Below are 24,173 nucleotides of genomic sequence, written 5' to 3'. Positions count from 1 at the left end.
AGTCAAAAGTTTGGAAACATTACTATTTTTAATGTTTTTGAAAGAAGTCTCTTATGCTCATCAAGCCTGCAGTTAAAAAAAAAAAAAAAAACCAGTAATATTATGAAATATTATTACAATTTAAAATAATGGTTCTCTTTTTTAATATACTTTAAAATGTAATTTATTTTTGTGATGCAAAGCTGAATTTTCATCAGCAAGTACTCCAGTCTTTGGTGTCTTATGATCCTTCAGAAATCATTCTAATATGATGATTTATGATCAATGTTGGAAACAGTTGTGCTGATTAATATTTTTTTATAACCTGAGATACTTTTTTCAGGATTATTTGATGAATAAAAAGTTAAAAAGAACTGTATTTATTTAGAATAGAAATATTTTGTAACAATATACACTACCGTTCAAAAGTTTGGGAACAATAACTATTTTTTTTAAAGAAATTAGTACTTTAATTCAACAAGGATGCGTTAAATTGATAAAAGGTGATGGTAACGATTTATATTGTTAGAAATGTTTTTATTTTGAATAAATGCTGTTTTTATGAATAAATGCTGTTAACGTTTTACTCAATGAATCCTGAAAAAAGTATTCCAAAAAAATATATTAAACAGCACAACTGTTTCCATCATTGATAATAACTGAGTATCAAATCATCATATTAGAATGATTTCTGAAGGATCATAAGACACCAAAGACTGGAGTACTTGCTGATGAAAATTCAGCTTTGCATCACAAAAATAAATTACATTTTAAAATATATTAAAAAAGAGAACCATTATTTTAAATTGTAATAATATTTCATAATATTACTTTTTTTTTTTTTTTTTTAACTGCAGGCTTGATGAGCATAAGAGACCAACATTAAAACATTTAAAATAGTAATGTTTCCAAACTTTTGACTGGTACTGTACATACACGTTGCTCACATATTATGGTAGCCCTGTTTGTGCTAAATAGAGTGTAATTACACCTTTGCCATTAATATGTTTATAAGCAACTGAAAAAAGCACAAATGTCAGGGCATGTCAAAACATCTCAAGGACCCCAAAAACACCTTAGACCCCAGAGGGTTAAATAGTTTATCCTTGTACGAGTGATTACAAAAAAAAAAAAAAAAAAAAAAAAATTCTGTGCGTTTTCAAAAAAGGAAAAAACATTAACATAAGTCGCTGTCTGATCAAGGAGTGCTGAAATGTCAATTACTCATCATTGAAGTAATTTTGGCTTCATTATGGCTTATAACTTTTGTCATAAGGTTAAAATATTAGTCATAACTGACCAGAAAATGTTCAACACTTTGGTAACACTTTATTTTGATGGTCCCTTTTGAACATTCTGTTGACTATAAGTAGCTTTGCAACTACATGTCAACTAACTTTCATAGAGTATTAGTAGAGTGTCTGCTTAATATCTACTAACTATTTATTGTGATGCTCCTCCAACAGACATTCTACTGACTATAAGTAACTTTGCAACTACATGTCAACTTATTCTAACCCTAACCCTACCAGTCTACTAATACTCTACTAAAGCCTAGTTCACACTACAGGATTTTAAGCCCTATTTAAGCCCGATTTGCAAGTTAACGAGCTCGCCGACCGGTCGGGCTGTAATCGCGTGCAAATCTGCTGGTGATCCGCGCTCGCCAATCTTTAAGTGTGAAATACTTAATGACGCATCAAAAACGCTCGCTGACAGATCGCCGACGCGTCACCAATGCCAGAAAAATATCTAGCATGCCAAATATCTGGAATTGTCGGCTGACTCGATAGCCTGTGGTGTCACGTGTCACGACGAGCAACAGCCAATGATCATCTTGTTATGACATTACAAAAGCCCTTTGTATTTGTAACCATCGTTGCCAAACCACAACAGGCAGCTGCTTTTTCATTATAATGTTTTACTCACTTCCAACTCTCTCTGATAGACAATCCCTGCTGCCCGCGTGTGCTTATCCATCCGTTCACCCATATTCTCTTTTTTTTTTTCTGGGTTCTAAACAGATCATTGCGCAAACAATATATATATATATATATATATATATATTATATATATATATATAAGGTGTGTGCCGGTTTCAGAATTGGTGTGACGGTTATGACGTGAGTCAAATGACAAAACTCATCGGTTATTATATTGCCTATTTGCTTTTTATTTATTAAATACATGCAATTGGTTGATGAAACATTTATTACAATTAAGATACAATTTGTACAAAACGAAATTCGCTTTAAAGAAATGCTTTCTACAAAGCAAAACTTAATGAAGTGGTAAAAATCATGTCTCACGATTTACAAAACAAAACTTCATTAAGTGGTAAAAACCCAATATATTGCGCATCTTATGATCCTATCTTTTATTACAATTGTTTTTGAGCTAAAATGTAATACACATCATATATCTGCACACTGTATATGTTTCTGACTTATAAGAATCAAATACAGTTGGAAATGACGTAGACCAATAATAACACAGACTGTCAACAGTTGTTTTTAATTAGTATTTAAACATTCTCTATGATAGAAAATATTTGTAAAAAATATTTTAATAACACGTTTTTTTGCGGTTATAGAGTTCTAATGATGTGTTCAACTATAACCGTCACACCCCTAATATATATATATATATATATATTTACCACCAATTTTGTCCCGCCGTCCATTCGCCATTGGAATGCGCCAAGAGTTGTTGTCAGCTCGTGTAGTGTGTAACCCCCTGTTGCAGAAGATTTACGTAGTGTCACATAGTGTGAACACCACAGCGACTTCAAGACTCCAGAGCAAGTCATGTAGTCTGAACAGCACAGCGATCTGCCGACGTTTAAAGTTGAGTAGTGTGAACTAGGCTTAACACTCTAATGAGAGTTAGTAGACATGTAGGTGCGACGCTACTTATAGTCAACAGAATGTGTTAAAGGGACCTTCAAAATAAAGTGAAACCAACACTTTTCCAAACAGTAAGAATTAAAGGATGAATGCTAAAAGAAATATAGCTAACGTTAGCATAGCCTACACTAATACTGTAATTTACACAAGACTGCAAACTCCATGAATTATCAGCTACAGTTATTCTGTCCCTTCAATTAGACAGAACAAATAAATGTCACATTAGACAAGGAAGTTGTAGGTTGTGTTTGAATAATTACGTATCTTATTTATCTGAGGTAAATTAAACGCAATTCTCACGTATCATTGCTAGATTAAGAATGAGAACACAATGAGCCCAACGGGCGGTTGAAATTTAAAAGGCTGATTTTCGCGCTTCAGGGCAGTGACGAGTACATATGTAGTCCAGTGGTTGTCCAGACACCGTTGGCACAACCTTAAAGGTAGGGTAGGTAGGAATTTTATAAAAAACTTTTTTCCAAATTTGTTTAAACTTTCTATACATATCAATACATAATTAAAATGTAAGTACTCTGAAAAAAAGAGTATAAAAATCGAGTGACTCTAGACCGTTTAATCTGTATTAAACACAGCTCATTATTTCCATTCGGGACGAAACAAAGGATTGGCTTAGGCGACTGTCACTCTCTCGCAACCATGGCAACCACCCTTTTGCCACACAGGATCTGCCCACTTGCGCGAACCTGTTTGATTTGAGGAATTCAACAGGCACGGAACCTAGGAATAGCAAAACAATGGCAGAGAAAGAGCAATCAAAATTCACATTACCGGCATATGCAGTTAGCGAAGGCAAACAAGGCAAAAAAGGAAGACAGTACTAGAAAAGGTAATGAACAAAAAGTCTTTGGATAAACAAAGAAATAAAACGCGTGTCAATATCCTCGGACCCTAGTTGCACAGCCTCTTGCACGACCTCCTCTGCTTCGCCCTCGACCTCGGACCTGTCCTCGAGCTCTTTTCATCATGGAAACTCTTACATGCAAAACACCGTATATGTTATGAATCTTACACGAAATTCATCTTCATCACAGTGTTACTGATGGTAATGGAAAAACGTGTATCAATGCAACCTGTTTTTAGCTTTGCCGTATAGATATAACTAGATCGTTAGCGAATCAAAAAAAATATATTTTAAACTTTACCAATATCGATATGCTAGCTTGATAGTGAGTACTAAAATACATCTTATTTGTTTATATTCATAATGATAAAGTTAGATTTTTTTATTACATGTGATTCTGACATGATGTCACTACATGCACTGCGCTCCTTCCTCTCCGCTCATCTCAGGTAAATAATAAATGCGTCCTCCAGCTCAGCGGTCAGAGTCGCGCGTTCATGTGTTTTGGGGGCGTGGCTTTGGAAGGAGCCCAGAAGGGAGGGAGTGAATGGAAATAATGAGCTGTCTTTAAAACAGTCGTGAGAGGTCTACAGACACTCGATTTTTATACTTTCTTTTTCAGAGTACTTACATTTTAATTATGTATTGATATATAAATAAAGTTTAAACAAATTTGGAAAAGAAGTTTTTTAGACAATTCCTACCTACCCTACCTGGCAATGGCCCTGAACGGTGGTTTAATGTCAACATTGTAACAACGCTATAAAAACCGTCACCACACAACGTAGTTATAGCAACCTTTTGTAATTCAGTAAAGAATTTTTTTTAAATTCAGTAAAGAAAATTATGTTTCGTTTTTTATGGGGTTCTAATCAAGAGAAATTTAAACGTCAAATAGTATGTAAAAAAATTGAGAAAGGAGGATTAGCAGTACCTGATATTGAAGCTAAATTAGATGCCATGATCCTTCTTCCTATAATAAAAGCTTGTCTAAATGATGAAGAAAAAAAATCTCAGTAGTGTCTTTGCGAAGTTTTGGGTAGGCCAAGAAACAAGGAGAATATGGAATAAGAGAACGCCACAAAATACCCCACATGCAGAAATTAGACCAGCTATGTATGATAGAATACTGCATTTATTAAAGAAAGCGTCTTGGTCCAAGATTCCAATCGGTAATATGAATAGACTACTAATAGAATAAATGTGATCCCCTTTCTTACTTAAAATGACCCCTGTCTGTAAGCTTATTGAATCAGAATGTATTCAAGTTTAGAGGAATGTGAATTATGACTTCTTACTCAATTGTCATAAAGATATTGCTTGGCAAGTTGTACAAAATTGTTTACCCACTCTGGTTTTTCTGAAGAAAAGAAATTGTACCCGTACCACACTGTGTCCTAGAACGAACTGTGGTGAAGAAGAGACAATTAGACATTGTTTGTGGAAATGTTCATATGCTCAGAAGGCATGGAATTTAATTCGACCATGGTTGTCAAATCTGTATAGAGTGCCAAGCGAGGGAGATATTTGGTATGGAGAATTAAACGAGGTTCATTTTAATAAATGGATTTGTTGGTGGACAATTATAAACATTTTTAAAGGGGTAGTATAATGCCCTTTTCACAAGATGTAAAATAAGTCTCTGATGTCCCCAGAGTGTGTATATGAAGTTTTAGCTCGAAATACCCCACAGATATTTTTATATAGCATGTTAAAATTGTCGCTTTTTGAGGGTGAGCTAAAACACACAGTTTTTGTTTCTGTCCCTTTAAATGCAAATGAGCTGCTGCTCCCGGCACAGAGGGCGGAGCTTCAACAGTCTGTGTCCTTTTACCTTACACAGACTTGCACTGGAAATTTCAAAAACTTTTAGCCTTTTATGTTCAAACCGGATTCAGACAATGACGGAGAGACTCAAGAAGTGACAACATGTAGAAGCAACAGGACATTTCTGAATGGGTATTTGATGAGTTTATGTCGCTTATGTGTCTATCTTTTAGTCATTGATTAGCATATTCTGTCATGATAATCTATAAATCGTGTTCACGGGGGCGGGGTTTAAGTAAATTTTAGGGTTAGTGATGTCACTAACCCGGGAGGAATGTGGTGTAGTCCCTTCCAGCCGTTTGTTGTAGTCCTTAAAAAACGTTTTATTTAAAAGCAAATATCTCCCTCTGCTTTTAACTTTGAGTGTTGTAACTTTGCAGATGTTGTTTATGCTCAAACAGCAACATTACACACTAACTAAAGCTAGAAAAGTCAAATTATAATCAACCACCCCTTTAACTTTCAAGATCAGTTGGCAAAGTAAATAAAATACATGTTAAAGCTTTATTTAAGTTGTAAAATGTTCTACTAATTCTGCACATTTAATCCAAAATCTATCAATATTTAGAGGGGTCATCTCAATATTACTTTGATGCTTAAAGGCAATCATATTTCCAACAAGTGACCCCATTCAATTTCATTCTGAAATATACACTTGAACTTTGAAAATTTAAAAAGTTATTTTCTATAAACATTTACTTGGATTTATTATTTCATTTTTGTTTACATATAGGGGTAATTTATAACCTATATCCACAGAGAGAATGAAGGTTAATTGCAAAGAGAACAGTTGTGCACTATTGCCTTCATTGTATGTACAGTGAAAGCAATAAAGAAAGATAATAGAACATATTCTAAGTTTTGAGGTAATGAGTAGATTAACATAGAATTGATATCTTGGGAATTTTTGATCAAAATGTATTTTACATAAAACTAATGAAATGCATACCAAGGTTATAATCGTTAACGAAAACTAACGAAAAAATGAAAACTAGGTGGGAAAAAACATTGTTGTTAACTGAAATAAAAATAAAAACGAGGCATTACAAAAAAACGATAACTAACTAAAACTGTAATGTGTGTTTGGCAAAACTAACTAAAATAAAATTAAATTATAGAGTAAATGTCCTTAGTTTTCGTCTTTGTCAAGGTCTTTCATTTTTTAACGCTATTTAAAACACGCAGCGTATTCGTTCAGCTGCATTTCCTTTCCCTGCTCTCCCTCCGTCTCTGTCACTCATGCGTCTCTCACATGCGCGCACACACACACACACACACACACACACACAGCCCCTCCCCTCCGTGCACACCGCGTCTCCATGAGAACGAGTGTTCGTTCGACGTTGAAAGCAAGTTCGCTAAAGGTTAGTATCTCTATCTCGTGAACACCTTACAAATCACACATTAAAAAGTGGTATCAAAATATTTTAAATTCTGAATATAATTTTGTCAGTGTGTTAATGTCGACCCGAGAAGCGATTGCGCCTTTTTTAGAAAGTTAACTAGTCGCAAGTTTGAGGTAAAATGCACTTTTTGGTTGTGGTTGTGGTTGTCGATGTCAAAACACTATATAAGCTTTGATTCAAATATTAAATAATGTTATGTCATTTTTTTACTTTTACACTTAATGTTTGCTGCTTCAATCCAGATGAGTAACGTTAGGCTATTGACTGTAGGGAAAGTGGGGTGAGTTGTGCCAGTTTTTACTCAAAGTGACTTTAAAGTGAGGCCATGGCAGTAATTCCTTCAACTTAACGATGTACATATATTTCAGGATGTGGTGCATCCCTGAGAACAATAACTGATCTGAAATAAAGTGTTTCAGAAATATAGCTTTTGGGGAAAAAGTGGTCTCATGGCACAACTTGCCCCTGGTGCGGGGGAAGTTGTGCCTTTAGGGGAATACATTGGGGTAAATTGTGCCAGTGATTTCTGAAGTAAAACAGAACATTTTAATGTTATGAACTGTAATACTATATGAAAGCAAGACAAATTCAATACAAAATTACTCATTTAAGGTTTATTTAGATATTGTCACCCTGGAATACCATAGCATGCGTTTTTCCTACTATGGTCAATTGCATAGGGATTTTGTATTGAACATAACTCTGGATCACAGTGTCATAGAGACAAGGGGGCGGGCTCATTTTACTCAGACGACCAATCAGTCTCTCGGGATCATTGTGAAGCTATCAAGCTACGCCCTAGCAACCATTTAGAGCACCATAGCAACACAATATATGATATTTGTGACTCATTTCAGGCAAAAAGGCTTTGGCAATAGATGCCTGTTGACATAGCGCTGTCTGTCAATTATGTAACATATAAGAATAAAGTGACTAGGCTAATTTCTAAACATCCTATTGTGACATAGGCCACTTAAAAACGGAATAAAACTTCTCTTTAATAACATAGTGCAAACCCAAAACTGAAATCAGTGTTAGCTAAATTAAACAAATAGCAGGCAGGCCTAAGTCAAACAATGATGAGGCATGCCCATCTCCTCACTTCTCAAGATTATCCCCTGTGAGTATGTAGGTCTAGGTGGTCTGGATCTGGCACAACTTAACCCAGGCCCTTTGGCACAAATCACCCCAGACCCACAAGTTTGAACGACTAGCATGATAGCATCATGCTAACTGTATAGACTCATTGTGTAGCCTACTAAAGCACTAAAACGTGTGAAATGTTTTCAAACTTGTCTATAATTGTTCAGACTACAATCAAAAAACCTTAATCATAGAAATTTTACTTTGAAAGGGAAAAAACTGTTTTTTGCACTAAAATGTGCTTAACTCTCATGCCATGTGTCTCTCTTCTTTGGAGGATGAGTAAAAGTGATTGCTTTTCAAAATTATGTGGTCACATGACCAATTTCTTCTATGGTTTTCCAGAAACAAGGGGTGGAACTACTTCCCCCCTGGCACAAATCACCCCACTCTCCCCATAGGGTAAATTTAGTATAGGGTGTGAAAATTGTACACCTGTGGTATTTGTATAGGGTGTGAATTCTGTATAGAAGATGTGTAGATTTTTGGTACAGCGTGTGGATTTTGTAAGAGGTAAAGGAATTTCAATGGGGTGTGAATTTTTTTCTAAAATTGTATTATGTTTTTATTATTACACAATACTTTTTCTGACTTTTTTGAATCTTGCCCCTGACAAATAACCCAAATTACAAAAAAAGACTAAAACTAACACTAAAACTAATAAAAACTAAACTAAAACTAAGCATTTTCAAAAAATAAAAAATAAACTAAACTAGCAAACCCACTTTAAAAACTAATTAAAACTAAACTGAATTTGAAAACAAAAAGTCAAAACGAAATAAAAATTAAAACTAATGAAAAATGCAAAACTATAATAACCCTGCTGGCGACAGAGACGGCTCAATGGTTCCTCCAGCTCTGAACATCAGAGGGTCAGTAACAGCTCTTAGCTTCTCATTCACTCACCGGCTCAGTGATTCTTCATTCCTGGCGACAGAGACTGAACATCAGAGGATCAGTAACAGCTCATAGCTTCACATTCGCTCACCGGCTCAATGGTTCCTCCAGCTCTGAACATCAGAGGGTCAGTAACAGCTCTTAGCTTCTCATTCACTCACCGGCTCAATGGTTCCTCCAGCTCTGAACATCAGAGGGTCAGTAACAGCTCATAGCTTCACATTCTCTCACCGGCTCAATGGTTCCTCCAGCTCTGAACATCAGAGGGTCAGTAACAGCTCATAACTTCACATTCCTCACTGGCTCAATGGTTCCTCCAGCTCTGAATATCAGAGGGTCAGTAACAGCTCTTAGCTTCTCATTCACTCACCGGCTCAGTGATTCTTCATTCCTGGCGACAGAGACTGAACATCAGAGGATCAGTAACAGCTCATAGCTTCACATTCTCTCACCGGCTCAATGGTTCCTCCAGCTCTGAATAACAGAGGGTCAGTAACAGCTCATAACTTCACATTCCTCACTGGCTCAATGGTTCCTCCAGCTCTGAATAACAGAGGGTCAGTAACAGCTCATAGCTTCACATTCGCTCACCGGCTCAGTGATTCTTCATTCTTCACTCATCAGTGACTAGGACAGTAAAGGACAGTAAAGACAATCCAGCACCGCTTCACAGAGGATCCATTCGTTGGGCCACCAGCACACTCCACAATATATATCCCACACTCGTGCATGCACTGCAACCATATAACTCTTCACACGTGATCAAAATAACTTCAAGCACTGTAAATACAAGACTCACAGGGAATAGGGTGGTTGTACCGTGTCCAAACTAATGCCTCAGCAGATGGAAATATCAGAGCGCTGGTCAACTGAAGTTCGTTCCTCCCTCCTCATCCATGGGTCCTTTATGCCACTGGCTTGGGGTTCTCCAGACTATGTGAGGAATAAACATACCACAAGTACTACAAGTTCTCTTCTTTTGCGGCTTCCCTCCGCTGCCTTTCTGTGTCTCTCTCCCTGTGTCTTCACTGCTCTCCCCCTCTCTCCTCTTCTCTCTTCAAAATGGCCTTTTATACTCCACTTTGGGAGCATGTGCCCCAATCACCACTCTAGCTCCTCCCCCTCCACACCTGCCGCTCATTTTTTAATAATCACCCGGTGACATATATGCACAGAACGTTTTCAGTGCTTTCTGTCAAACATGCTTGACATTGGCAACATTTTGAAGACCACATCCATTAGGTTTCAGAAGGAAAATCTGACCATTGGAGAGTATAAGGATGAACTCATGGTGGCCATTGGACAATTCACACTTCTGCTTGATGGTGAAGGCCACAGGGCACACACTGTTTCTAATGCGGATGCTGACAGAGACAAGACAAACTTACTCAGGGGGTTAATTGAAGAGTTTGAAATCAGATATGACTCCCTCAAATCATGTGATCACTTCTTAGTATTTGATCCTTCAACATGGCCTCAGGAAATGCAAGACCTCCACAGTTTTGGAAACGCAACAGTTTGCAGCATTCTCAAGAAATATGAGGCCACATTGCAACTTGACAAAGACACCACTGTGACAGAATAGATGCGCTTAAAGCAGGCAGGAAAACACCTGGGAGCCTCTTCTGTGTATGACTTGGTCTAAATAGTAAATACAAGTAACCCAGATGCTTACTCCAACATCAACAAGGTGGTTAAGCTGTCTCTTACACTGCCTTTAAGCAGTGCAGCTTGTGATAGGGGATTCTCACATCTCAACATAATAAAAACCAAGTACAGATCTCGTCTGTCACATGCTCGTCTCTCAGCCCTGATGCAGATACACCTGTCAAAGCAGACCACAGAGACATTTGACCCAAAGCAAGCTGTTGACCTGTGGATGGAGACAGCTAATCGGAGGCTCAACCAAGGACAGGGAGGTGCATCTGCAGCATCTTCATCATCTACCATGCAGGAAGCTGAAGCAGAGGACAGTGGGGGTGACACTGAAGAGGACAGTGGTGGCGACACTGAGGAGGACAGTGAGGAAGACTGCACTTATTAAGACCACGCTACATATGGGGTGAGTACCAGACACCTTCTCCTGGTACTCACCTGAGTAACTACCTAAAAAAGTTATGTGCACCCCTGTGTATAGGTATCTTGTGTATGTTTGTGTTTGCTGTATACTTCCTTCCGTAACATTACTGTTAGACCTGCTTGAAAATATTAAAGCATTGTTTACAAGGTTACATGGGTCAACAACAATGAAAACGATTTTATTTTATTTTAGTTAAAGGTGCATTAAGCAAGTCTCTGAGTTTTTGCAGAACTATGCCCCCTCTGGCGGCAAGCGAAACTGCAACCAGAGGTGTGCACGCTCACGGACAAAAGTTTTCTTTTTTTATCTTACGTGGAGTTTGCGTTGGTGTTTGAAATGAACTATAAGCACGTCTCTTACGATCCATCTTCTACGGAGAATGCCGGGCATAGCTATGTGAGCGTGCCGTGAACGCGCATGACGTCACGCCCAGTCTAAAATTACGGCCCGAATCCCTCTTATTTATTTTACTTTACAGGATTATAGAGACAATCGCAGTGATCAGAGAAGGGCTCATTCAGCCCATCAGGCAATTGTTTAAGCATGTATGGGTTAGAAAACGGGTATTTTTAACATGAAAAGTTGCTTAATGCACCTTTAAAATCTGAACTGGCACAACTGGACCAGTAAAAAAGATCTTTAGCGTTCAGCCCTGCAGTATTAACTCTTTGACAAGACGTCATATGCAAGTCACAAGTGAGACATTATTTCAATCAATATTGATCATTTTGACAAGCTAGGTATACTTTGAAATTTGGATGGAGTGCCAAGAGAATTGGATGGATATCAAAGATAATGGATAGCTTTATTACCTTATTCTTCCATAAATATGCTGTAGATAAATACCCCTGAGGAGTGTAAGCATGGTATGTTTGCTCAGTCCAATGAAATTGTGGATAATAAAGGCCAGTTTATCAGGTTCAGTGAATGAGGACCAACAGCAGAGAGAAGGCAAACAGGATGGAAACTATTTCCATGCAACGTGATCTTGAACTGGATCAGGTTTCTGTGGGCAACAAACAATGCCTTGTGCCTTCATTTAAGATCACCACCTATTAGAGAGAACATTAGGGTTAACAATAACATACAATCACAGCAACTACTTTGTTCTGCCTCATTCTTATTCATAAGTGTGAATGATCATATTCATAAGACTCCCAGGTACAACATGTTTTGCCATTAGCCTGAAGCCAAGGAACATATTTTCACATACTTTAATTACACAAAATGAAGCCACTCCTCTCCAGATCCACTAACAGAACTGTATACGGTGCTGTCTGTGACGCAATGTATCAAAAAAAATATATTTTTTCTCAATTTTACCCATTAATTATAGCCAATCCACATTACAATGTAATTAAAAACATTTAATAGTCTTAAAATTATATATATATAAAACATATACTTAAAACAATCTTGACATAAACCCATTGTAATAAATGTCAAATTTAGCTGTGTCTTTAACTCTTTCCTCACCATTGATGGAAATTTCCGCTATCCATGTTTTCACTGTTATAGAAGCTATTACACATCTTCTGAAAGAGGACAGAATCTTCTGATCAAAACGCAGGATAAGAAGAAGCAGAAACAAGTGATATCATATGTAATCATATGTAAAATAACGTGATCATCAACATTAAACAGAATATAAATCCAAACTGCCTAATGTCACTGAATGAAATACAGGACTGTGAAGCTTTGAGGTGTTGATGGACTCGATCGACTCCATCTGTGTTTTAATCATCTTTCTGATTCGATCTGGATGTAGTATTTGACAAAAACATTAATTTTTTTCAGCTTTTGCTAAAAAAACTTGCCCACATTCAAGTGTTGATAAAAAATAATGCATGAAGCTAGAATAAAACTACACTAAAATATATATTTTTTTTTTGTTCTTTTTATCGAAATTTATAATGTTCGCTGATGACACAAATATTATTTGCTCTGGAAAAAATATGGATGAATTATTGCAACTGGTAGAAAAATAATTAATTGTGTTAAAGAAGTGGTTTGACTATAATAAGCTATCTTTAAATGAAAATAAAACTAAATTTATGATATTTTCTGGTAATAGGACTTATAGCAATGCTAAATTACACCTAAATGGAGTTGAAATTGAAAGGTTTTTAGGTGTGATCTTAGATAATAAACTTAGTTGGAAACCACATATTGAATACATTAGAAGTAAGGTAGCAAAATCAGTAGGAATATTGTATAAAACAAAAGATCTAATAAATAAAATTGGTTTGAGAATTATATATTCCTCCTTAGTAATGCCTTATTTGTCATATTGTTCAGAAATATGGGGAAATGCAAATAAAACTAATATAGCTGTATTAATTAAGTTACAAAAAAGAGCTATTAGAATTATTAATAAAGTAGGATATTGTGAACCAACTAACACACTATTTATTCATAGTAATACCTTAAAATTTACAGATATCGTATATATAAAAATATTGGAAATAATGTATAGAGCACTTAATAAAAGTCTTCCATCTGGTATTCAGAAATTATTTAAGTTAAGAGAGGGTAGATATAACTTAAGAGGCCTGTTTATGTTTGAATGTGGAAAAGAAAATTAATGTAAAATCTAGATGTGTATCAGTTATGGGTGTGAAATTATGGAATTTACTAGAAGATGATTTGAAATTGTGTACTTCTCTGTTTAGCTTTAAAAAAAATGTAAAAAGAAAATTGTTAAATGATTATTCAGTTAGTATGTAAATTTTGTTAATATTATGTAAAGGAAAAGAAAAAAAATGTATGTGCAGTATTGTATTGTATGTATTGTATAATTATGTATATTGTTTTTTTGTTGTTGTTGTTGTTGTTGTTTTGTTTTTTTATAATTTATAATGCTGATTCTTCAGGTAAGTGGTTAAATAGGGTAGGCAAATATAAGCCTCGGCTTCAGCCTACTCCTTTTTTTTTTTGGTTATTTCATTGTTAAATTTACCAGAAAAAAATCAAAAATCAAAATCAAATCAAATCAAAAATCAAAAGCAGAGGCTTTAGATTTCTTTTGAGATACTGCAGGGTCAGATATTCATACAACAAACTTGTGAAAATTATTAAAAATGCTGGCGGTGGCTGGCAACTTTTTTTTTCAAAAACACTGAATCCAGAAACTTGATCCAGTTCAAGATCACATGGCCTGGAAAGATGTTTCCATCCTGTTTTCCTCCTCTCTGCTGTTGGTCCTCATTCATTGAACCTGATAAACTGGCCTTTATTACCCACTGTCTCTTTGTACTGAGCAAACATACCATGCTAACATTACTTAGGAGTATTTATCTACAGCACATTTATGGAAGAATCCAAATACAGGTATCAAATATCTTTGATATCCATCAAATTATCACTCCACCCAAATTTGAAATTATACCTAGTGTAAAGGGAAATTTGTCAGAAATATCAATATTTATTGAAATATTATCCCACTTGTGATTTACATATAACATCTAGTATAAAAGTAGGGAAAGTGCTTCATAGAGCACCACTTTTGCACCAGCATTACTGACATTTTGACGGCACATTCTGAAATAAACATGTAAGTATTTAGCACATCCCTACATTTCAGTAGAAATTGTTTTCAGACTGTGTATATTTTGTTTTGTAACACTGGCAGATCTTTACACTAGTTTATAGCATAAACAAAGAGATTATGTTTATCCAAACATGAAAATTCTGTCATGATATTCTTACCTTGTGTGCATTTTTGAAACACAAAAGAGGATATTTTGAGGAATGTTTCAGTGTCCATAGAATGGAAGTCAGTGCAGTTCATGATTGGACCCCATTGACTTCTTGTTGTTGTATCACAAAAGAAAGACATTCATACAGTTTAAGAACAGTATAGGGTGAGTAAATTATGACAATTTCATTTTTGAGATGAACTATCTCTTTAAGTGAATAAAGTTCTGCCATGGAAACAATATGTATAATTTACATTTATTTCTAAATAATTAATGCAGCTCATTTACCTCTTCTTTATTATTATTATTATTATTATTATAATTATAAAACAAGCTTAAGTTACTGATTTTTTTTTTTTTCGCATTTCAAAAAGCTTTTCTCTTGCTTGGTGTCTTTGTAGATTTTCTTATAATGCACATACATATTTTACCTTTGCTGCTGATTCATTCCCAGGTTTACCATGGAAAAACTGACACTTCTGCTTCTGTTCATGACATTCTCTCAGGGGGACGCAGCAGGTTACTATTGAAATAATTATTGTTATTACAGAGAGAGCAAAGAATACATTTTATATACGTTTTATACAACTTAAACACATTATGACATTTACCCAATAATAACCCTATTTAAAGTGTTTACATGACATGTTGTTGGGTTATTAAGCATAATCAGTGATTGTGTATGTAAATACTCTCACTGTTTCTTGAATATTATATATACAGCTGATGGCTGCCCCACTGGATGGTCTGCATTTGGACTGAAATGTGTCAAATTCTTCGCAACACCACTTGACTGGATGTCAGCAGAGGTAATGTGCTCCTGACAGCACTATTATAGTTATGTGACATATGTTTATGCATAAATTTGAGGTTGAAATGTCATTTTCTGAAGTTATACATGAAATATCAAGAATTCAGACACTCTGAGTTCTTAATAGTGAATCTGATCTGAATGGAAGAATCTGATCATCAAATAAATATTCTGATACTTTTGTTTATTGAAATGAGCTTTACATAATAATAATAATAATAACAATAATAATACTTAATAATAATAATAATAATAATAAGTATAACTTAAATAAGCAACACAAATCTGCAAATCTCATCTTTAAATGCTCACAATAATGTTCATAAGTTCATTACAAAAATAGTCTATATAGAAATGATTGTTGCATAATAATGTTCACTCTTATGCATAAAAATCACTCTTGAAATGAGCTTTAAATCATCATAATTATTATTATTAGTATATAATACTTAATAATAATAATAATAATAAGTAGTACAACTTAAGCAACACAAATCTGCAAATCTTGAAGAAATCTTGAGAAATGCCCAAACTTGCATCAATAACTACATTTACACCCTCTTGGCTCATGAGTTATTCCAGGGTTTTTGAAGAAATGTTTAGATCCTCCTTTGGGTATTATTTAATCTTTAAAACACTCACAACAATGAGCCACTCGCACTTCTGGTGCAAACGTAACATATTCATAGGTTCATATAAAAAATACAGTCTATGTAGAAATGATTGTTGCATAGTAATGTTCACTGAAAAATAAATCTGTAGAATTTAAACATGTTTTTGTACTGAATTGCACATGCAGAGATGTATTGGCTCGTATGGTCATGTGATGCATCATGAGCAAGAGTCCTGCATGTCACTATGGAAACGGCAGTGGCCCTCAGCTCTGTTTAGTGACACGTCCGTGTCCTGACAATACACGACACCTCTCAGGATGTGCTTCTAATGTTATATTTGCACAGTTTTTAAAGGCTGCAAAGAATCATAAATACAGACAGAACGGCATGATGGGAAATCTGAAAAACCTGTGTTTGGTGTACAATATTCAAGGATAAACACTGTTTATAAGCCCAATGTACACTATTGCCATCAGCCCATATCATGAAGCAGAGATAAGGCCGTGATATTAGAGATAGACTATACTACTGCCCTAATGAAAGACACATTTTGAGCAAATATAGCGTTATTAATTCATGTGCATCCATACTCCTGTCTTCTTCATAGTAAAATGGCAGTGGCGCACAAATGAAATTGGTTATAGTATACATAAATATGAAAAGTTTCTTGTGCGCATGCAAAAGTCTGTACATTTTAATTTTTTTGCAAAGGTCCCTTTAGTTTAGTTTGTTTAGAAAAACACATCTGTAATGCTGAGGAATACTTCATTTACCATTATTAATGTTACAAAATACTAAAATAATTAGTTTTGATTGATGATATTAAAAACAATCTGCCTTTTCAGAAGCACTGTCAAACCTTTGGTGGAAATCTCGCATCGGTGCACAGTAAAGCTGAAAACAGTCTTCTGCTGAACATGGTGCCTGGTACGACACGAACTTATATTGGTGGTCATGATGCTGTAAAAGTAAGTGGTTATGTAGATGATAAAACATTTTATTATTTTTATTTTAATTATTTAAATGTACAAGGCTTTGCTGAGAATAACAGAATGAACCAGGCTTATATAGGGTGAGTTAAACTGGATAATGAGACACAGCTGAAAACAATGAGTGCTGATGAGTCCCTGCAGAGAATTATGGGAAATGTAGTTTGTGAGGGTCACAATAGTCTGATGTGGAGCGCCCTCTGGTGGCTCTCAAGGGCACTCCAGCTGGTGATCAAAACAGTCAGATGGACGCAATATGAATTTGGGCACAAATATTTTACAAAAAGGAAAAAAGTTCATTAATTGCAATAAGTAAATGTGTAAACAACAAATGAACTTGTGAAATGAGTTTCAGAACAGAAGACTTTCTAACCCCTCCATTCACTCTTTAGGAAGGACAGTGGATGTGGACTGATGGATCTGTCTTTGATTACAACAACTGGTGCAGTGGACAACCTGACAATTATGGAAATGTTGACCATACTCTGGAAATAAACTTTGGTATGAATATAACAGATTTCTTCAAACTAATTAAATATAAAGTTAATTGCATTAATAAAAATGTCTTTGATTCATAAAAATAATCATGTATTTATTGTTTATCTTATCCTAGGTAACCACTGCTGGAATGACAATGACAAACAAGTCCAACTTGCATATATTTGTGCAAGAAGTCTTTATTAAAAGTCACCCACAAGTTCATTGATTGAACATGCATTAAAACATTTTCTGAATTTATCTTTACTACAGAAATCTTATTTTTTAAAGGGAACCTACTTAATTGATGACAATTTAAGTGTAATAGAAACATACAGCATCTACATTATGTAAATCTGAATTTCAACCTCTTTTTAACTTTAATTTCTCCAATCAATAAAAGCATTGAAAAAGGTTTTGTTCTGTTTTGTAGTATTGGCTCAAACATATAATAGTGTACCGTTGAAGAAAGCATCGTCAGCTTCTGTGCCTTCAGTAAGCGCTCTATGTTACTCCGTCTATAGCTTGTTTGTCGACACGTGATTCTGATGACGCGCAAAATTCAGATGGAGGTCAGGAAGAGAAAAGCAGAATGGACGAGATGGAGGAAAGTCCGTACTGTGCTAGTATATAAAGGTATCAAACAGAAAATCACAACATATGTTGGATATGATTCTTATGTTATGAAGAGGAGCATTGCCTGTCATTTGAGGTGGTAGATATAGAGAATGTGAAGCTGAGGTCTGGTTTGTATATTTCACACTGTCTTTCTGCTAGGGCAGTATTTAGATTTTCTGTCGTGATTGTGAAAAATGTCACTCGTGCTTAATGGAGAATTGCCATAGGAACTCACATCATCGTTCAGGGAGAAAACTAGGCAATATAATACGCTTTTTCACCTGTCTATGTGTAAAAACACTAAGGGAAAGCAGGTTGAGGAGGAGACGCCAGATAGCACATCTTGTAATAATGTTACTGATTAAACCTTATTTCTCAATAAAATAATCATATTGTGTGTTTTTGAAAGTTTTGTATTTTATTTGGTGTAATAATTAACATTACATTTGTGAGTATGGCTGTCACTCATACTTTCACTAATATTTTCAGGTTGTGAATTAGCAGAACTTGCACACAGCCACTTCAGACCTATTCGCAAGCTTCTATAGATTTGATTTTTCTTGTCATTTGTTGAAATAAATACAAAAAATCCAGTGTGTTGGTGTCTGTCCACTGAACGTGACGCTCTCAGATTCTCCTCTGTGGTCATACTGTATGGGAAAGTGAATATTAACAATGACAACTATAAAACTTCAGTTACATTTCACCTTTCCAACAAAGAAATGGATCGACTTCTGTCAGCTTGTTGAACACATTTTTATATTAGACATTTCTGCCATATGATGGCTGAAGCAGCAGCGCGTGACACTGTTTTCACAGAACTATCAACATTGTGAACAGAATTCTTCAAAACTTCAGTGAAAACATCAAATGATCATACAATGGGATAAAATAGCTTCTCTTCACTGCAAACGATATCATGAAGTCAAAAGGTAAGCAGTTATCCATATTACTTTCAGTTTCAGCAGAGGCAAAACACCATTAAAGGGGCATTCCACCCATTTGAACATTGTTTTTTATTTAAAGTGGGTCATATATGTAGTCGAAATGTAAAATAAATTTTGAATTTGGTGCCTTCGTGACCGAGGAAAGACAAAAAATAACTTCAGGACGCATTTGTATGAAAGACAAAAACTCCCACAATGCACCACATTGCACAGCTCCGCAAGCCACTCCCACTAATCCAGAAAGCGCAAATCACTCTTCCGTCTACAAGGCTAGCTACCACCAGAGCTTGAAATTAATTTCACATTCACACAAAATGTCTAGTTAGTTGGCGAACTCATTAGTGCATTACTCCTCGTTTGTATTTCTTTCGAAAAGGTGAATTATTGCATGGTACCTGGATGTTCAGTCAGAACATGCGGTGCGAAACTAGGATAGTTCTCAACACAAACGTCCGTGTCCTCGTCTGATTCAGAGATTTCGTCCAGGAGAAATTGTCATCGTTGAAATTCTTTGCCGCAGACGGACTCTATCTCTGTGTTCGTAGTTGCATCTTACAGTCTATGAGTTGCATAGTGAGATCACCGGCGCCACCAGTCCGCCCCCAGCTCGAGCCAGTCCGGGCTCCTCGTCCGCGGCAGGCAGGTCTTCTGCCTCGGCTGCTCTTCGCTATAATGCGGCTTGTAAAGGTAGCCACAAACACCTGATTCAAGCATCAGACTTCCGAAATCCTCTTCTTCTATATCATATTGAGCACTCTCCTCCGCTATTGTCATTACTTTACATCTGTCTCCACAGCGCCTGTTAGCTTAGCTTCAAACAAGATGGAGAATATTGCTTTCAGTTTCAGAGAGTAAAGTCCCACCCACTGATCTGTAATAGGTCTGTAGCGTGAGCGGGTCCCGCCCCCTGGGAAAGATGAGGAACTAGTGCTTGTAGTCTCAACAGAAATCCCCCCCTCTTACACTTCCTCCTACAATGACGCAAAATGACGATTTTTGCGTCATTGTGGGAGGAAGTGTAAGAGGTAAATAACGGATTTCTCCCGTCTCAGGGGAAAATGAGAGAGTGTTGCACGACCATTCAATAGTATGACTGGGTTTCTAACAATGCAAAGCTTAATGCAAATGGGTGGAGTGTCCCTTTAAAGGAGACAACATTTAAAGTAAAAAAAATTATAAAATGTACGTAAATGATAAAAGCTCCTTGTGGTTTCTCGGTTTGATCAATTTGAGCAACCATAATAGACGCAAAACATAGGCATTTTGAGTTTGTGATAGTGCTTTACTATGTAGAAAATGGCGTCCTGCCCTTCATCTGCATCTCGTGCCACAGCGTGACGTCATGTGCAAACAACCTATTTGGTGTTGTTTATCCTGTAGGAATATATATAGATCAAGGCCAATAAGCAGTTTAGATTGAGTATGTCTCCTTGCATTATGGGCAGGGATAGGGTTAGGGTTAGGGTTAGGGTTAGGTATTATATAGGCAACAATATGCAAAACCTATAGTCACAAATTTGGGTGTCAAAATAGACAATGTTTTTAAACTTGATAAACAGATAAATAACGTTGTTAAAACCAGTTTCTATCACTTGAGGCTTTTATCTAAAATTAAACCTGTCTTATCTTTTAAGCACTTTGAGCATGTGATTCATGCTTTTATTTCAACTCGTTTAGACTACTGTAATGCACTTTACATTGGCGTAAACCAAACTTCTCTTTCATGCATACAGTTAGTACAAAACTTGGCTGCACGCCTGTTAACCGCAACTCGCAAGCATGAACACATAGCACCAGTCCTGGCCTCGCTACATTGGCTCCCGATCCATTTTAGAATACATTTTAAGATCTTATTGTTTGTTTTTAAATCACTAAATGGTTTGGCTCTTCGCTACATTTCAGACCTCGTACAAGTTTATACCCCCTCACGGTCACTTAGGTCTATTGATCAACTTAGGCTGGTCGCTCCAAAAACCAGGTTAAAAACCTGGGGTGACCGCGCTTTCTCAGCGGCAGCCCCTAAACTGTGGAATGAGCTTCCTCCATAGGTCAAATTGGCCCCAACCCTCGAATCTTTTAAATCTCGTCTTAAAACTTATTTGTATTCCCAGGCTTTTACCTCAGCATGAGAACTGTGTGATTGTATGTTGATTTATGTGTTTTATATGTGCTTTTATGTTGTTATGCCTTGTTCAGCACTTTGTAAACCTTGGTTTTTTAAATGTGCTATATAAATAAACATGGAATGGAATGGAATTACTGGGCAGCCTCGTTTATCAATCTAACGTAGAGACAGATGAGTGCTGGAAACGGCCGTACGCCCAGTTTTCTGTCCTAAGTTTTGTTCTGTCATAAACGAGGCCCATGATATTTTGTGCTCTGCTTGGGAGCAAAGCATGCTGTCGAGGGGTCTGACTGTGTTCGTTGCCAAACATTCACATAATGCATCTCATAACCTTGTGCACTTAGTTAGATGAGATGCACATGATTATCTTGCTTGAAATGTTTTGAACAGCAGTTATGCTAATTATTCTCCATTTGCCTTTCTGCTTAAAACTCGGGATTTGCAGTTTGCATCCAGTTGGGCAAGAAGCCCTCCAACTCTGAATCAACATACAAAATTGCCAGATAATTTATATATTGTAATCATTACGATCATCAGACCATGAAGGGGTAGGTGAAGAGGAATGGTGAGGTTTGAGGAGTGAAACGTGAAAAGTGACCAACGAAACGGGGACTCAACTTGACTGGTCAACTGTAGCCAGTGCCACAGATGGAGAGCCAGACATTCTGCCCTGGTTTGTATGTGGGAGCGTTAGATCTCCAGGTGGCCGCCTGAATGTTCTGCAGATGAACATGAGCTGAGTCCCACACTCTCTCGCTCTCTTCAAACCAGTGGCCTTCACTTCTTGAACCTCAGATGGTTTGCCAGGCCAGAAGTATAGAGGGTGTTGGAAGCCAAGTACGCACTGGAAGTGGCAAAGAGAGTCTTGTGTGTACTAAATGGAGAAAATGGTTCCAGCTGTGGTGGTGGTCGTGGCAGTATTTCCTCAGGATACATCAAATCTTCTGGCTCTTACCCTTCGCCTGCCCTTTTGTCTGTGGGTGATAACCTGATGATAAACTCACTGACATATCCAGGACTGAGGAGGACCTCCATACCTGGGAGATGAACTGGGGGCCATGGTCAGACACTATGGCTGTGTCCGAAATGGCATACTTCTCTACTATACAGTAGGTGAAAAGCAATATGTGACAGAAAAGGTATGTTCGAATTCACAGAACTCATAAAAGTGTTGGCAAAAAATACCCGGTTGACCTACTACTTCCGGCGAGATTCTAAAGTGTGCATATGATGGACACATTACTATCCCATGAGGCCTTGGGAGAGGATTTGTGAATGGTTGTGAAACAACGCAACTGATGCTGGTAGGTCACATGATAATGACAGCATGAAGTACATCCGGATTACATTCAGACCCTTCATTGGCACAAGACAACAAGCTTTGGAAAACTAATCCACTGCCACAAGGACCATCTGATGCCGCAAGATCAGGGATGAAGTCCAGTCCTAGGTGTGACGGGGGGCAATGAGGAACGGGCTGAGGAAGGAGTTTGCTAATGGACAGGTGGCGAGGAGATTTGGAAAATTGCACAGTCTAGGCAGCCCTGCATGAACCGATGAACTTCCTGGGACATATACGGGCCGCCCAGAAGGGGAGGTAGAGATTAGGATGAATGAGGAAAGGTGTGTTGGTAAGGGTGTGTATTGGGATGGTAAAATCAAATTAGAGAAAAGCTTTTAAGTCAAGTCAAGTCGTCTTCATTTATATAGCGCTTTTAACAATGTAGATTGTTTCAAAGCAGCTTTACAGAGATAAACGTATAATTTAAGGTAACAGAGATTGTTTTGGCTTTATAGCGGTTCTTTAATAAAGTTATTTTCCAGCTAAAGTTAGTTTTGATTGATTCGCTTCCGTCGCAATGATAATTTGTTATTAAATTAGGGGCTGTATCAAAAATTATTTTGATACAGAATTTTATTTTAGAACTGACAGAGTGTGTCTGCTTCCCGGACAATGGCAGGAAGACTGTTCCAAAGTTTTGGTGCTAATAGGAAAAGGATCTCCCGCCAGCAGTCGATTTTGATATTCTAGGTATTATCAACTGGCCGGAATTTTGAGATCACAATAGACGTGAAGGACTATAATGCGTTAAGAGCTCGCTCAAGCAATGTGGAGCTAAACCATTTAGTGCTTTGTAAGTGATCAGCAATATTTTAAAATTGATGCGATGTTTAATAGGGAGCCAATGCAGTTTTGACAGAACTGGGCTAATATGGTCATACTTCCTGGTTCTGGTAAGAACTCGAGCTGCTGCGTTTTGGACCAGCTGTAGTTTGTTTATTAAGCGTGCAGGGCAACCACCCAGTAGAGCATTACAATAATCTAGCCTTGAGGTCATGAACGCATGAACTAACTGTTCCGCATTTGTCAATGAGACTATGTTGTGTTTAATTATGACATTCATAAATTTGCTAACAGTTACCTTCTAAAACACATTTCATCCACCCAGTTGGGTCCCTTTGCCTTATAGAAAGACCATCTGGCTCCTTCTTGGTCCACAGGACTGTCTCTCATATCCAAATGGAAACAGTGACATGAGTGTCTTTATTCCCTGAGCAAAGTTCTGCAGAACATCAGAGATGCCATTATGTTGGTGTAAAATCCTCATTCTGTCATTAACTTTTAACTACATTCAGTAATTATATTTGTAAGCATAGTATAAAATAAAATGAAAAAATGTCACCCTTTACAAGCATTACCTTATTATCTGCTTGATCCAGATGATTCCACTGATGATGAAGGTTAAGGAAGTTCCTCTATTTGTGTCATCTCTTAGACTTTTTTTCTAAAGAC

General features: G+C 36.7%; 1 protein-coding gene across 1 annotated transcript; it reads left to right on the top strand.

Annotated features, from left to right (window-relative positions):
* Positions 1-14,583: 14,583 nt before the first annotated feature.
* Positions 14,584-18,880, top strand: LOC307164653 (galactose-specific lectin nattectin-like). The gene is made up of 6 exons (XM_079881690.1): positions 14,584-14,653; positions 15,253-15,317; positions 15,522-15,607; positions 17,069-17,191; positions 17,605-17,713; positions 17,826-18,880. Coding segments are annotated over exons 1-6 (456 nt in total). The 5' UTR covers positions 14,584-14,651; the 3' UTR covers positions 17,897-18,880.
* The last annotated feature ends 5,293 nt before the right edge of the window (positions 18,881-24,173 follow it).

This window comes from Squalius cephalus (genome assembly GCF_949319135.1).
Source record: "Squalius cephalus genome assembly, chromosome: 9".
In the NCBI taxonomy this organism is placed as follows: domain Eukaryota; kingdom Metazoa; phylum Chordata; class Actinopteri; order Cypriniformes; family Leuciscidae; genus Squalius; species Squalius cephalus.
The sequence above is the reverse complement of the archived record's forward strand: the minus strand, read 5'-3'. Positions and strand labels throughout refer to the sequence as shown.